Source organism: Canis aureus, chromosome 12 (assembly GCF_053574225.1).
Source record: "Canis aureus isolate CA01 chromosome 12, VMU_Caureus_v.1.0, whole genome shotgun sequence".
NCBI classification, from domain to species: Eukaryota; Metazoa; Chordata; class Mammalia; order Carnivora; family Canidae; genus Canis; species Canis aureus.
In genome coordinates this window covers 16,099,321-16,114,213 of record NC_135622.1, presented here as the reverse complement: position 1 = coordinate 16,114,213, position 14,893 = coordinate 16,099,321, and the positions used below count along the sequence as shown (strand labels likewise).

General features: G+C 53.5%; 2 protein-coding genes and 1 non-coding gene across 7 annotated transcripts; 1 reads left to right on the top strand and 2 right to left on the bottom strand.

Annotated features, from left to right (window-relative positions):
* Nucleotides 1–410: 410 nt before the first annotated feature.
* On the top strand, nucleotides 411–6,863 carry DQX1 (DEAQ-box RNA dependent ATPase 1). Of its 4 annotated transcripts, none has more exons than XM_077842987.1 (12): nucleotides 411–525; nucleotides 883–1,138; nucleotides 1,381–1,574; nucleotides 1,961–2,345; nucleotides 2,677–2,910; nucleotides 3,001–3,100; nucleotides 3,199–3,357; nucleotides 3,445–3,636; nucleotides 5,187–5,306; nucleotides 5,475–5,665; nucleotides 5,971–6,161; nucleotides 6,386–6,863. In XM_077842987.1, exons 2-12 carry the CDS (start codon nucleotides 902–904, stop codon nucleotides 6,540–6,542), a joined length of 2,160 nt encoding a protein of 719 aa, XP_077699113.1. In that variant the 5' UTR covers nucleotides 411–525; nucleotides 883–901; the 3' UTR covers nucleotides 6,543–6,863. The 4 variants fall into 4 exon arrangements, with proteins under 4 accessions (XP_077699113.1, XP_077699114.1, XP_077699112.1 ...); XM_077842988.1 differs by having other exon boundaries at nucleotides 461–560; XM_077842986.1 differs by having other exon boundaries at nucleotides 507–802.
* Nucleotides 6,864–7,311: 448 nt separating this feature from the next.
* Nucleotides 7,312–7,418, bottom strand: LOC144281465 (U6 spliceosomal RNA). Its single transcript, XR_013349981.1, has one exon. It is a non-coding gene; the product is annotated as a U6 spliceosomal RNA (small nuclear RNA).
* TLX2 (T cell leukemia homeobox 2) lies at nucleotides 7,322–14,691 on the bottom strand. Of its 2 annotated transcripts, none has more exons than XM_077843035.1 (4): nucleotides 11,422–14,691; nucleotides 10,082–11,281; nucleotides 9,444–9,681; nucleotides 7,322–9,286 (listed from the first exon to the last, which is right to left on the bottom strand). In XM_077843035.1, the coding sequence occupies exons 2-4, from the start codon at nucleotides 10,479–10,481 to the stop codon at nucleotides 9,070–9,072; spliced, it is 855 nt and encodes a 284-aa protein (XP_077699161.1). In that variant the 5' UTR covers nucleotides 10,482–11,281; nucleotides 11,422–14,691; the 3' UTR covers nucleotides 7,322–9,069. The 2 variants fall into 2 exon arrangements, with proteins under 2 accessions (XP_077699161.1, XP_077699160.1); XM_077843034.1 differs by having other exon boundaries at nucleotides 10,082–12,392; nucleotides 13,276–14,691.
* Between the last annotated feature and the right edge of the window lie 202 nt (nucleotides 14,692–14,893).

The window sequence follows — 14,893 nt, the reverse complement described above, 5'->3', positions numbered from 1 at the left end:
GGTCTCTGTTGCCTCTCTGGGTCTCAAAAACCCACTGAGCAGGTTCCTTTTCCCTTGGATGGGGGGAACAGGGTTGGGAGCCTCCTTGTGGGTTTGTGAGAAGTGGTTGAAATCATGCCTTCCTGTCAAGAGATAAGTGATATCATGGAAGTGTAACTGAACCGAAGACCAGCGGCACCAGTGTTCAGCCCAGCTTTGTTGAAGAAACAGCTGCAAAACTACAAGTCCCAAAATGCCTTTCACTAACAAGCGCTATGTACATTGTGTATAGAGTACACATGCTCCTTGGGATGTCTGGAACCTGTTTTCCATAGGCTTCTGGCCGATTAAATAAGGTGGAGCAAATGGCCCCACCCCCAAACCAGTCTTGAGAATTCCTGTTTCAGCCAAGGCCTGTGGTGGAGGGGTGGAGCCGGAATTTACCTTTGTACTTTTCTTGGGTCTGGGTGTGTCTGGGTCCGTGGTGACTGGCTGGATAGGTCTGGACCTGGCTGCCATCCTGACACGTCTCAGAGCTGCAAGCAGGTTTGACTCCAGAATCCTTGTGGCCCTGCTTTCAGGTTCCTCCTCCTTTCCTCTTAGTCTTTATCTCTTTATCAATTTCCCCTTGGGACCTTTCCATGGGTTACCGTAATTCCTGCTGCCCTAGACGCCCCCTGTGTTAGCCATAGGATTTTTACTACCTGACTACAGGTTAATAGTCCACTTTTGATAGTCCCTTACCTTCAGACTCATGTCTCCACTGTTTCCTGCAGCCAAGAAATGCTGGGAAGGATGAACCCCAGCGCATTACCACCTGAGGGTACAAGTTAGGGATTGAGGGTGGGAAGTTGGTGTCAGTCATTTAATACGAGGCCTTAATCACTGCCCTGCCTTCTGTAGGTACTGCCAGTCAGCTACCATGGCCTCTCAGCTTCTTGGGCTGGCAGAGGAGTCTGGCCCAAGCCCCGGGGAGTCTGAATTGGCTGTGAACCCCTTTGATGGGCTCCCCTTCTCTTCCCGCTACTACGAGCTGCTTGAACAGCGCCGAGCCTTACCCATCTGGGCTACTCGCTTTATCTTCTTGGAGCAATTGGAGAGTAGCCCCAGTGGAGTGGTGCTGGTGTCTGGAGAGCCTGGCTCTGGCAAGAGCACCCAGGTGGGGGAGATTCTGGGAGTAGACAAAGGGAGGGACCAGAGAACTGGTCCTTCCAAGGGCAAGGTGGGGATTGGGCTGCATGGGGTTATAGGGGAGTGGTCAAAGGGTGACCGGTTAGACTGACCCCAGGGTGGCTGGTGAAGGACCAGGGGACTCCCCACATGAGAATGGCCACAGCTCCCCCTGCCCTTCTGACTGAAGTCCTGCATCTCACTGACTGTCCTTTCCTATTCCTATCCCAGATTCCTCAGTGGTGTGCAGAGTTTGCACTGGCCAGGGGGTTCAAGGAAGGCCGAGTAACTGTCACTCAGCCCTACCCTCTGGCAGCCCTGAGCCTGGCCGTGCGGGTTGCTGATGAGATGGACCTAACCCTGGGTCAAGAGGTTGGATATAGCATTCCCCAGGAGGACTGCACTGGGCCAGACACCCTGCTCAGGTGAGGCCTCTTGCAGGCCTGACCCAAGTCTAATTTCCCTTACCCAATAGAAAACAAGCCCAGTCCTCTGACATCTCACCAAAACCCTCCCTCAGCCCAGCTTTAGATCACACATGACACAGGCTGAATTAAGCCCTTAAACCCAGCCAGGGACCTTAGATAGTCCACCTCACCCTCATCATGAGTCTTACTTTCCCAGCTGGAGTATAGCTTGTGAAAAAAAGTGTCATCATTAAGGTCGTGGGTCTCAATACAGGTTCACAGTCTTTTTCTGACCCGAAATCAGAAAAATCTAAAATCTAGGCCCTATGAGAAGATGTTCCCCTGGACTTCTAGAGATGTTCAGTGTCCACACTGACTCCTCTACCCACTGCCAATGTCAACAGGTTTTGCTGGGACAGGCTGCTTCTACAGGAGGTGGCCTCAACCCGGGGCACTGGAGCCTGGGGCGTGCTGGTGCTGGATGAGGCTCAAGAGCGGTCAGTGGCCTCAGATTTGCTCCAGGGGCTACTGCGAAATGCCAAGCTGGGAAATCTTCCAGGAGACTCCAGAGTGGTTGTGGTTACTGACCCTGCCCTTGAACCTAAGCTCCAAGCCTTCTGGGGCAATCCAACTATCGTGCATGTACCCAGAGGGCCTGGCGCATGTCCCACTCCTGTATACAGGGACATTGTCCCTACTGATCGAGTGGAAGCTGCCTGCCAAGCTGTGCTTGAATTGTGTGCGAAGGAGGCTCCAGGAGATGTGCTAGTATACCTGCCCAGTGAGGAGGTAAAAATGGGCTGCAGAAGGAGGTTCTCATGTATGCCACCTTCCTTTCCTGGGGGAGTTGGAGCAATGCTTGTTCGGAACATTGGAGTTGTAGTATTTACTATGCTGGAATCCTTAGGAAAAACTCAAAGATTTCAGGGTAAAGAGGTCTACCCTTTTTTGAATCCATCTAATGCAGAGACTGTGGCTCAGTCAATTCCTGAAATTATAATAACTTCATGGGAGTATGCATTTTTTCAGAGTGAAAAGCCCTAGCTCTCATCAGTTTTTCAAAGGGGTTTGTCACCAAAAAAAGGTGAGAATTGCCATAATGCCCCACCCCTCCCTTCAGGAAATTTTGCAGTGCTGTGAATCCTTGTCCAGAGAGGTGGAGCCCTTGGCTCTCAGAGGGCCTCCACCACGAGTGCTGCCCCTTCACCCAGGACATGGTCCAGCTGTTCAGGCTGCATACGAGGACATAGACTTGGGTGCCCGAAAGGTCGTGGTCACTCACTGGCTGGCTGACTTCTCCTTCTCCCTCCCTTCTATCCGACATGTCATTGACTCAGGACTGGAGCTTCGAAGTGTGAGTGAGAGAGATGGGGGGGATAAGTGGGCTAAAGATAGAAGTGGCCCACTCTGATCTGTCTTGGCCTTGGTTGGGGGGCGGTGACAGGTGTACAATCCTCAGATCCGAGCAGAATCCCAAGTGTTGAGACCAATCAGCAGGTGTCAGGCAGAGGCAAGAAGACTACGGGCAAGAGGAATCCCACCAGGTAAGAGCATTTGGCCTTACTGAGATCAAACAGGAAGAGTCACCACACGCAAACCCCAAGAAATCTACAGGATCTTTCCCAGCTCTTTCTCCCCTCAGGGTCCTGCATCTGCCTATATCCTGAGTCCTTCCTAGAACTAGAGGCGCCCCCACTGCCCCCACCCAGGGTATGTGAAGAGAATCTGAGCCCCATGGTGTTACTTTTAAAGAGGAGACAGATTGCAGAGCCAGGGGAGTGTCACTTCTTGGACCGGCCTGGTGAGCCCCTGTCCTGCCCAAGTCCTGCCTCCTGACGACCTCCAGGCTCTGAGACTTCCTGTCCTAGCAGCTGTATTTCCTCACCAGCTCCAGAAGCACTGATGCAGGCCCTGGAAGACTTAGACTATCTGGCAGCTCTGGATGATGATGGGAACCTGTCAGACCTGGGAGTCATCCTATCAGAGTTCCCCCTGCCCCCTGAGTTGGCCAAAGCCCTGCTGGCCTCCTGCGAATTTGACTGTGTGGATGAGATGCTCACCCTTGCCGCCATGCTCACTGGTATTAATCACTCCTCTCTCTGTATCTACATGTGGCTACTTCAGTCCTTCCCAGCCCTTTCAGGGGTTCTGGCGCTCCAAAGGCTAGCTCTTTCCCTAAAGAGACCTTACAGTTCCCCAAAAAACAGCTTTACACACTTACCCCTCTCCTGTCCTGATAGCCTTTTCCCAACGCCGGTTCTTGCCTCCAACATGCCCAAATCTGTCCTGTTATTACTAAAGCTCTACAGCCCTCTCCCTCCACCCCTCTACTCCCCTACAGCTCGACAGAATCACCTCTATCCCAGTCTGTCCAGTGTGTTCCCACCCACTCCTTACCAGCCTCGGGCCCGCAACAACACTGACAAATCTCCCAGCTCCGTAGTGACCTCCCCCCCACCATTATGCCCACCCTGACCGACTGACCTACCGGACCAACAGACCCAAGGCTGAACCTGCTGAACACTTCTGAGTCCTTATTCTTTATGACCTTCTGACACTTGAAAATGCCAACCACTCCCACCTTGAAACCATCCCCTCCCTAAACCTCTCTGACTCCCTCCTCCAGGTTTTCATTCCACTTCCCTGGCTGTTCTTCTGTTCTCTTCATCTCTCGCCTGGCACTGTGTCCTCCACTCATCCACTGTAAATCAGACCTCTGAGTTCCATCCTTGCCCCTTTTGTCTTCTCATTCCTTAACTTTCTGAGCAAATTCATGCACACCCACCCATAGCCTCAAGTACCATCTTTACACTTAAAATTTCCAAGCCTTGTATCCCTTGCCAATATCATTCTTCTGAATCTTAGATTTATATATCTGATTCCTGATGGACATTATCAGAATTGTCTTCAGGACCCCAGTCCAGAACAGAACTCAAGCACTTGCTTAAACTATTTCCTTACCACCATCACAAAATCATACAATCGTCTCTGCAGCTCCACTACCATCATTCTAGACTGATCTTTCTCCAGGTTCTTTCTTTAATCTCCTAAATGTTTTTTTAATTCATCTGTTTGTTTCCATACTTGCTCTCCATGCCAACGTTAGACCCTCACCACCACTCAGCCTGGATTCCTTCTGCCTCCTAACTTGTCAAGTAAGCTTCTTTAAACATTTGGACTCTCTTCCTTCAAAACTCTCCTTCAACAGCTATCCTTTATCTTCTAGACAGAATGTGAACTCATTGGCACAACACATCCAGCCTTACTACATGCTTGCAGTTCTCCAAACAGGCCATGCTACTAATTTTTGTTCCTTGCCATGTCCACAGTTCAGATTCTCTCTGCCCCTTCTCTACTGAGAAGTAATTCCTAATCAAACTTCAAATATTGGCCCACACACCTGTTGTGCTGATCAAGTTTGCTTATGTCTCCCACCAGACTCTAAGCTACTTGAGGGCAGAGACTTTCATTTATTTATCTTCAAAGTCTAATAAAGTGCAAAGCGCCTAGAAGTTATCCATGGCTTTTGAATAAATTTCCCAGAGTGACACTTCCTGCCTTTTCACCCTCTCTTCTGTACTGCTATCATTTCTCATTCCCCAAGATGACCTTCCTCTCTTCTGCTTCCAGCTGCTCCTGGATTTACCCATCCTCCACTCTCTGCAGAAGAAGCTGCCTTGCGTCGGGCCCTGGAACACGCGGATGGCGACCACAGTTCTCTGATCCAGGTGTATGAAGCCTTTATACAGAGTGAGTAGCCCACTCTGCATCTTCTTATAAAATCCCAGATTTTCAAAGAGGGGAAGTAGTGTGCAACCAGCTGGCAGATCTCTATGCCCAGGAGGAGTCCCTTTGGCTAAGGACTGAGTTCTCTTGGGGGTCTCTCTGTAGCTGCAGCTGTTCCCTTTCCTCTTTTAGGTGGAGCAGACGAGGCTTGGTGCCAGGCTCGGGGGTTAAACTGGGCAGCACTGTGCCAAGCCCAGAAACTTCGAGGCGAACTCCTAGAACTCATGCAACAAATTGAGCTTCCCTTGTCCCAGCCAGCCTTTGGCTCTGAGCAGAATCGCAGAGACCTTCAGAAAGCACTGGTGTCAGGATACTTCCTTAAGGTTAGGGGAAAGAGTTGGGGTGAAGGTCATAAAAGGAGCAGAAAGCAGAAGGATCAAAATTGATATGCCACCTCTGAAATTATGGTCCAGGTGATCCTTCAAAGGATTTTTTTAGAACCAGAAGAAACTTTTCCTTTGAGGTGGTGTTGGGGTGCAGGCCAAATGATAGGGGTTCTAACCTAGAGATGATTCTTTACTTTTAATACTCACACCACCCTTCCTAATTCTTTCTCAGATCCCTTTTTCTCTTTTCTACTATCTTTCTCTTGTCCTTTACTTACTCTTTCACTATATTTTTCAATGAGGTGGCCCGAGACACAGATGGAACTGGAAATTACCTGCTCCTGACACATAAGCATGTAGCCCAGCTCTCCCCGTACTGCTGCTACCGAAGCCGCAGGTCTCCGGCCAGATCTCCGCCCTGGGTGCTTTACCACAGTTTCTCCATTTCCAAAGACAACTGCCTTTCCATTGTTTCTGAGATTCAACCACAGATGTGAGTTCCCTGACACCCCCTCTTAGACTGCCCATTCCTCCTCTTGGGGCTATAATTATAGATGGGGAGTTAGAGAGCCTTGAGGAGAAGAGGATTATCTTAGTGCTTTGTAGTGACAAGTGATTTGAGGGGACAGGTTTTGTGGAAGGGATGGGAAGAAGTTTAAAAATCTGCATTATAAGAGAGGATTCCAGAAATCATCTAACTGTGACTCTCTCTGTCAGGCTGGTAGAGTTGGCCCCTCCCTACTTCCTGAGTAACTTGCCTCCCAGTGAGAGCAGAGACCTCTTGAATGAGCTGAGAGAAGAAACGACAGATTCTTCAATAGAGAGTGAATCACCCTCCACCCAAGAGTTTGGAGATGCCTGTGTCCTGCAGTGACCTGCCTAAGGAATGGAACTGAGCTCATCTCAAGGCATTAGATCCTCCCTCAGGCTAGCACCAAGGCAGCCAGCCAGATTTAGAAGGCCAAAGGTTAGGATCCAATGTAAATCCTGGAACCTGACTGAGTCTCAAGAAATGGTGGACTGAAAATAGAGGAAATTGGATAAGCCACAGGATACATAAGGTTGAACCCTTTCCTTAGCCTTGTTCTATTTATTAGAGAACGACTGATATGCCCCCTAAACCCCCAGCTCATACCAAACCCGACTCTGTGTGCTTCGTTTTGATTTATAAAAGGTCTTTCCCTATGGTGCCAAATTTGAGTTTGGTTCTGCAGCAGCATATACAACATCCAGGAATTAGATATGACACAGTATCTACCAGCTCCTCCAGCAAAATGCTCTTGCCTGGTTCCCATCTGTGGTCGAGCCTTTGCGGTATGACTACCTAGGTGACACTAACCCAGAAAAATGTGTAGTTTGACTATAGTTGGTCTCTGACCTTGCCCAAAGATCACTTCCCTCTATCTTACTCCCGCCAACGGAGGAGGAAGAATGAGAATGCTATAAGAAATCAGACAAATTCTTCCCTTTTTTCCCCCACATACAACTTAGATCCACTCCTGCAATACCTCAAGGCTATTGCAGCCATCCCCAAACTCTCAACTTTCCACCAACAAGCTTCCCAGCAGCCCCTGGCCCACCAGCATGCTGAAGCTTTTCTTTTTTTTTTTTTTTTTTTTTTTTTTTTTTTTTCTTTTTTTTTTAAAAATATGGAACGCTTCACGAATTTGCGTGTCATCCTTGCGCAGGGGCCATGCTAATCTTCTCTGTATCGTTCCAATTTTAGTATATGTGCTGCCGAAGCGAGCACTGAAGCTTTTCTAATAACCTTGGGGACATCATGCTTTCCTTTCTTTCCAGCTGGGTACTCCTTTCCCTTTTCTTCATTTAAAATACTAATTTTGGGGGCACCTGGGTGGCTCAGCAGCTGAATGTCTGCCTTCAGGTCCTGTGGTGGAGTCCCACATCAGGCTGATCCTGAAGACCCAGGATCCAGTCCCCTACATGGAGCCTGCTTCTTCCTCTGCCTGTGTCTCTGCCTGTGTGTGTGTGTGTGTGTGTGTGTGTGTGTGTGTGTGTCTCATGAGTAAATAAATAAAATCTTAAAAGAAAAAAAAAAGAAATTTGTGAAAAGAAAGATTTAATCCTTAGAATGCTGCTTTCCTTCTCAGAGTTTCTTTCCTTGGAGAGTCTATCTGTTCTCATCATTCCATCTATCTCCACTTTTTTTTTTTTTTAAGATTTTATCTATTTATTCATAGAGACACAGAGAAAGAAAGGCAGAGACACAGGCAGAGGGAAAAGCAGGCTCCACGCCAGGAGCCCCATACGGGACCTGATACGGGACTCCAGGATCACACCCTGGACCAAAGGCAGGCACCAAACCGCTGAGCCACCCAGGGATGCCCTCTATCTCCACTTCTATGCAAATGTCAACCAACCTCCCCCGAAAGCACTTTTCCAGAATGTATTCCCTTTAGATCTAGCATTCAGTTTTGCCTGTAGTGATCTTGCCCCGATCTTTCAATTTTTCCTTCATTATCCACAACACCATTGATCTCCTGATCCTCTACATTTCCAACCTTGGAATTATCGTTGATTCTTCTTAAATATTCCCAGTTATTTGCCATATTCTGCTAGCCCTAACTCCGTTGGGCCCATTAATTTTATCCACTGTTTCCCCCTTTCCCCTCTCTGTCCCCAGGGGAGACCAGAGCCAGATTAGTGTTCCTAGATTTTCTCTTTCATCAGGCGTATAAATACCCGTCTTGCCTGCCGCCCAAGTGCGTTGTGCGGCTCAAGGAGTTAGCAGGTTGAACACACACGACAACATGAGGTTGAAAGTCAGAAAGGTATCCTTAGCGATTATTTTACAATTGAAGAAAGATGCCCAGTGTGGATAACTCTCTGGTTCCTGTCACAGTCAGACTCTTGCCCTCCAGCACCTCTTCCATTATTCCGCCCTCACTGGTGTCTTCCTTCCGTCCCACGTTTGGTACAGACCCCGGCAGTGGGAGCTGCCGCCATCCCATCCCAGCACCACCTTTAGCCGGCTCTGTGGGTCCAGAACCCCGGCTCCAACCCACCCCCGAAGAATCCAGAGTCCTCAGGAGCGCAGCTCCCATTGGCCAGTGCGCCCCCTCCCCTCACCTCATTGGCTACCATACTGCTAGTCCCGCCTCCTCGACTCCGCAGGTTCCAGCCGCCGTGCGACCGCAGTTTAGTGGGAAATGGCGGGAAAGGCCACGTCTAAAGGCGCGGCGCAACCTCGCAACGCCAGCCCAGGGGCCCGCGGTGGCCGAGAAACCCTCGACGACAGCCTCAAAGCCAGCTCCTCCTCACAAGCTGCGCTACCACGGGACCGCGGCGTGGTCGGCCGCGCGCTCCGTGGTCCCGGGCCCGGCGCTCCGCGTGGCGCCTCGGTCCGTTAGAGAGCTCTCGGCCGGTCGGGCAGCAGTCGCTCACACCACCGAGGCGAGCCCGGACACGGAAGCCACCTTGTTGTCCTCGGCCCAGGGCTGCAGGTTCTGCAGCGCGAAGAGCGACGAGTTGTGCAGGCAGAGCGGGTCTGGGGGCAGCGGCGGCCGCAGAGGCCGCGGCAGGGCATCCTGCTGCAGGTGCAGGAGCAGCCGGCCCGCGCGGTGCCGCTCCGCCTCGCGCTCCTCTGCCGTCTGGCGCCTGGGCGAGCGGAGACTCGGGGTCAGCGAGGCCGGCCCTCGCCCGCCCCGCGCCTCGTCGTCCCCCCCTCCCCCGCCCGCCGTTCCTCACCCGCCCCGCGCTGGGCCGCGCCGCCACTCGACGCCATCCGCGAACCCTCGCGCGCCCCGAGCCTCACCGCCACTTGGTGCGCCGGTTCTGGAACCAAGTCTTGACTTGAGCGTCGGTCATGCGCAGGGCCTTGGCCAGCGCTGCCCTCTCGGCGGAGGCCAAGTACTTCTGGCGCAGGAAGCGCCGCTCCAGCTCCAGCACCTGCGAGCGGGAGAAGGACGTGCGCGGCTTCTTCCGCTTCGGCGGGGTCCGGTTTTGGTAGGGGTGGCCGATGCGGCGTGTCCCGGAGAAGGGCGAGAGTGCGGCTAAAGGAAGAAAGAACAGGGCAGGGCTTTCAGGGCGGCGCTTTTAGGTGCCCCAAGCTCGGGCCCGGCCCCGGCCCCGCATCAGCAAAGGCCTCCAGACAAGAAAGGGCCTCGGAAGATATGGCCCTCCCCCTTGGGTGAGGAAGAGACGGCCCCCGGAACTTCACCCTGCCCTACCCGCAATGTGGACAGTAGACTGCAAAGGAGGGCGCGGACCTCGACGGCAGCTCTCTCCCCATTGCCTCTCTCAGCATCAGGACCAAGAGATACATGTTGGGGGAGCATCCCCTGGGATGATCCCGGCGGGGAGCGTACGGGGAACTTGAGTTGGAGCAGAAGGATCAAGATGAGGAAAAGGGGTCAATGTGGGGCAGGACGCTGGAGGGTCGGGCAACCTCACCCGTGAGTCGGTCCTTGGCAAAGCGGCGGCCGCTGTCCATCCAAGGGAAGGTGAGTCCCGCTAGGCCCCCGGCTCCGCCCAAGCCCGAGGGTCCAGGCACCGCAGGCGCGCCTCCCGCGGGCGGCGGCACCGGCATCGGGCGATGCGCCGGGACGCGGATCACGCCGCCGGGGCCCATGCCGGAGCTGCCAGGTAGCGGGGCCAGCGAACCCGCGGGACCGTAGCTTGAGGTTCCGTGAAATCCACCCGAGAACGCCGCACTCTCCCCATGGCCCTGGCCTGCGCGACCCGGGCCTAGGCCGCTCCCGGGGGGTTCCGGGCAGCTCAGGATCTGATCGATGCCAAAGCTGATTGGCTCGTGGTGCGGGAGGTTGTGCGAGGCCAGGACCGCCGGCTCCATGGGTCCGGGTCTAAGGAGGACCACTGGAGGTTTGGCGGTTGGGAAGGGCGCCCCAGGCAACTCTGGGAGCCCAGGAGCGGAGCGCTCGGGGCGGCGGCCTCAGGGGCCCGCGGGGCTGGGCGCTGCGGGTCGCCGGGGCCCCCGGGACAGCTTCATCCCTGTGCACGGGGAGTAGCCGCGCCCGTGCCGGCCTCTGCCGGGCGTCGGCGCAGGGACTCGCATCCCGGGGGAGCGCGACCGGCGGGGACCCCAGGAGCGCCCTTGCTGTCGCTGAGGCGCGGACGGACGCTGGGCTGCCGGGGCCTCTGCCCGAGTCCGAGGTGGAGAGGGTTGGCCGGCTGGGGATGGGGCAGTGACTGACAGATCAGCGCTGGGTGGGCAGTGGGGGTTGGGGGTAGGGCAGGGGCGGGGCCGGGCCCGTTAAAGGGAAAGAGACGCCTGTTTGCGCCAAACGCGGGGACGACTGGCGGGCGGGGACGGTGGGGGTAAGGGGGGAGGTGGCAAGGGTGTTGGAAACCGGGCTCCGCACGGGAGGGGCCAGAGCCTGGGCCGCGGCGCGCTGAGTCAGGCGAGATGCGCACAGCAACTCCATCCTCGCCGGCCTCCGCCTTTGGGCTTCCTCGGCCTCGCCGGCTTCCTCGCAGGTGCCTCCTCCCAGAGCCCCCACTTTTCGCCTCGCGATGGGTCCTGCCTGCCGACTCCCAGATTCGTTGTGGCCCCTGCCTAAGTGTCCTCGAAGACCGAATCTCGTTGTGGCTTCCTGGCTGCGATGGGAAGCGGTTGGGAGCGGCGCCGGCGAGCTGGAGGCCCGGGAAGAGGACAGGTGTGGGAAGGCGGCAGCAGGGCGCGTCTGGTGGGCTAGGGCGGGGGACAAACGACTCTGGCCGAGTCTGGGCCCGCGGTCCCGGTGCGCCTCCCGGCCTCTCCCGGGGGTCCCTACCTCCTCCTTCCGGGAACGCCAGTACTTGTATTTCTTAGAATTTTGATTTTCTGAAATCGGTGTGAAGCGGAGCACTGGCTCAGCCCAGACTAAGACTAAGGCGGATGAGAGCTCGGGGCTGGCGTTGCGCTCCCCACGGGGGCCACCAGCGCGGGGCTCTGCGCCTCCACTCTACGCCTAGAAAGGCAGTTCTCACACATTTCCCCCCTCAACGGCGGGAGGACAAAATCGCCTCCGGCGACACGTGGGTCCTCAATGAAGCCTCCGGCGGTCTCAGCCGCCTCATTTTCCCGCAGACGCTTCTCCCCACCCAAACCCCAGAAACTGTGCCTGGAGTGTGTCAGGGATGGGAGGTGGGGCAAGACTGGAGGCGCTCAATGACCCTGTGACCTCCGGCCGGGGACCCTGGAGCTGGGAGTGTGTGAACTCCGCGTCCTTCCCGGGATGGGACCCGGACCCGGCGGGCCCCTGCGCCTTAGACCCGCCCCCGCCGCCGCCCGGCCCGGTGCAGGCCGCCATAATCGGGTTAGCTGGGTCGGAATTACATTACCTTCCCCGGCCCGCCCCGGCCCCGGGGGGGCCCTGGCGCCTCGGAGCCGGTGAGACTGGGCGCAGGGAGGGGGGGGGTTCCTACCATTCTGCGGCGGGTGGGCACGGATGAGCCGCTCAGCCTGTCTTGGACACGTGGTAGCCGAAGGACCCCGCCCTGCTGTGCCAGCCGTCCCCCTAGACCCCAGCCCACTCTGGTGCTCAGCTCCAGTCTGCCTGTTACCCGTGTAAACCGAAATGCCTTCTAAGTAGACGGGTAGACGGGTCTTCCTGGGAGCACCGGGTCTTCCAGTTGAATCTCCAGGATCTCCTGGGAAAGACTCTGCCTCTCCTTTCTCCCCAGCAGATGGGCGGCAGCCCTGCGCCTCGGGCAGGGTGAGGGGTCTTTTCTCTCCAGGGAACTAGGAACGATATTTGGGCATCTGGGCAGGAAGATAAAGAAAAGAAAGAAGGGAATGGACTCTCCCCACTAAAGGCACCAGGCCCTCCCTCAGTATTCTCAGAGGCCTCGATCTGAAGAGGGTGAACCATGGAGGCAGCTGGCATCAATGATATGTGACATCCCCCCCCCCCCAATTTCATGTCCATTTTTCCACTATCCAATTTCTCCAGCCCTTTCCCCACCCTGCTGACAGTCCCTCTGAAAGGGGAGCAGGAAGCCTCCCGCCAATTTGGCAGCTGTGTTGTTATCTTTGGAGGGAAAGTCAGACATTATCACCTCCCCTAGCCCTTCCCAGAAGCCTAAGCACCCTTTCTCAGCAGAGAAAGGTGGGGATGCTGGGGACATGAAACTTCTGCCGTTCAGGGAAACCTCCAGAGTCAGTTTGGGCTGGACCCCTGAATGAGAACAGAGAGCCTAGGGAGAGGGCAAAGTAAATAAAGACTCTGAAGGGGACTGGCCTGTGGGTTAGGAATCTGTCGGTTCTTTTCCCCACTCTAGTGAGTGGGCCTCTGAGGAAAGGGTGGGCACCAGTGTGTCTCCAATTGGGCTGAATACGTCCTTCTTAAATGAATCAGTGAGGGAGGAAGAGGCAGCATCGTGCAGACCTATATACCTGCTGACTGTTCATCCTGCCTTTTGAGATCAGCATAGATGGCACTGCCACCCAGAGATTGCCCAGCTGACCCTTGGAGGAGAATGGTCACAAACCCAGTAATGTATACACATCTACTGGGGAATTAAAAAAAAAAAATAGTGCCCTACTTCAAGAACAGAGGGTATGGAATTCCGTCAGCCACAGCCCTAGGAATTCCTCTGGTCTCTACCTCTCTGATGCCATACACGTTCCTTTGCATCTGTCTCACCATGTCCTGTGTGCATATGGTCCCCAACTCTTCAACATTTCAGACCTTCAAGCTTGCAGCTTCACAGAAAGAGGCATATTCCCAGCCTGTGCTCCTGTGCTGTCCCTTCCTTCCTGCTTTTTTGTGCAGTATCTTTCCCACAAGACAGTCCCCATTCCTCTCATTAGCTTAGTACTTCCTATCTCCAACTGTCTTAGGTCTCTTTTACCTGGATGAAAATCTTTGCCTGACTCTTCAAGAGAGATTATGCTTTTCCTTTCCCTGGTACTCTGCACAACCACTGCCTCTACTTCCTGAATATTTATTCTTTTAATTTTAAAGTAATATCTAGGGACCTCTGGGTGGCTCAGCAATTAAGCGGCTGCATTCAGCCCAGGGAGTAATCCTGGAGTCCCGGGATCAAGTCCCACATTGGGCTCCCTGCATGGATCCTGCTTTTCTCTCTGCCTATGTCTCTGCCTCTCTGTGTGTGTGTCTCTCATGAATAAATAAAATCTTTTTTTTAAAAAAAAAAGTAATATCGGGGATCCCTGGGTGGCTCAGCAGTTTAGCGCCTGCCTTTAGCCCAGGGCGTGATTCTGGAGTCCCGGGATTGAGTCCCATGGTCGGGCTCCCTGCATGGAGCCTGCTTCTCCCTCTGCCTGTGTCTCTACCTCTCTCTGTGTCCCTCGTGAATAAATAAATAAAATATTTTTTTAAAGTAATATCTACACCCAGTGTGGGGCTCAAACTCACAACCCCAAGATTAAGAGTAGCAGGCTCTACCAACTGAGCCAGCCAGGCGTCCCTCATCATTTATTCTTTTAACCCACTACAACTTGGCTTCACTATACTCTTTTTCAAAGAGCTCCAGTGTCCATTATTGAAGACTTCTATGACATGTTTTGCTTTGTTAATCACCAACTATTTCTTGAACTATCCCTGTTGGTTTCTTTCATAGTCAATGGTTACATTTTTTCTCTACTGACTTTGCTTTTTCCACTGGAGACTGAGCATTCTCAGTGCCCTGACTTTAGCTTTCCCTCTCTGTTCAAGGTTTTAGCCGTTCTAATAGTCTATTATATCCACTCAGAAAACTCTGAGACCTCCATCCTTGGCTCTGACACTTGTGTTCCAGACTCTCTGTCCTAACCTTCTGGCCAGCTCCACCCACCTTTGCTGCAGTTACCTTAAAGTCCAACAGGTTGGAGGGCATGCTCCTCTCCCAAGCTCCCAAGCTCCTCGTTCATTCCCTCCTTCTTTGAAATGTTTCATATGCAGCCCTTTCTTTCCATTTCCACTGATAACACCCAATCTAGGCCAACACTACCACCTACATTCATTTGTTTGTTCATCCAGAAAATTTTGATTGAACATCTACCATGCACAAGGCACTGGAGATAGAGCTGCAGACACAATAGAAAAAAAAAAATCCTTGCTATAGAAAGCTTATATTCTAGTGGGGGAGACAGGTAAAACACAAGACAATATATATTAAATAATAATAAATGCTATGAAGGAAAAAAAAAAAAGGTGACCTCAGAAGGCCTCACAGAGTAAAGACCTGGAGGAAGAAAGGAGCCATTTGGATATCTGAGCATTTCAAGTTGGTGATAATGCAAGTACATCTTGGTGTTCT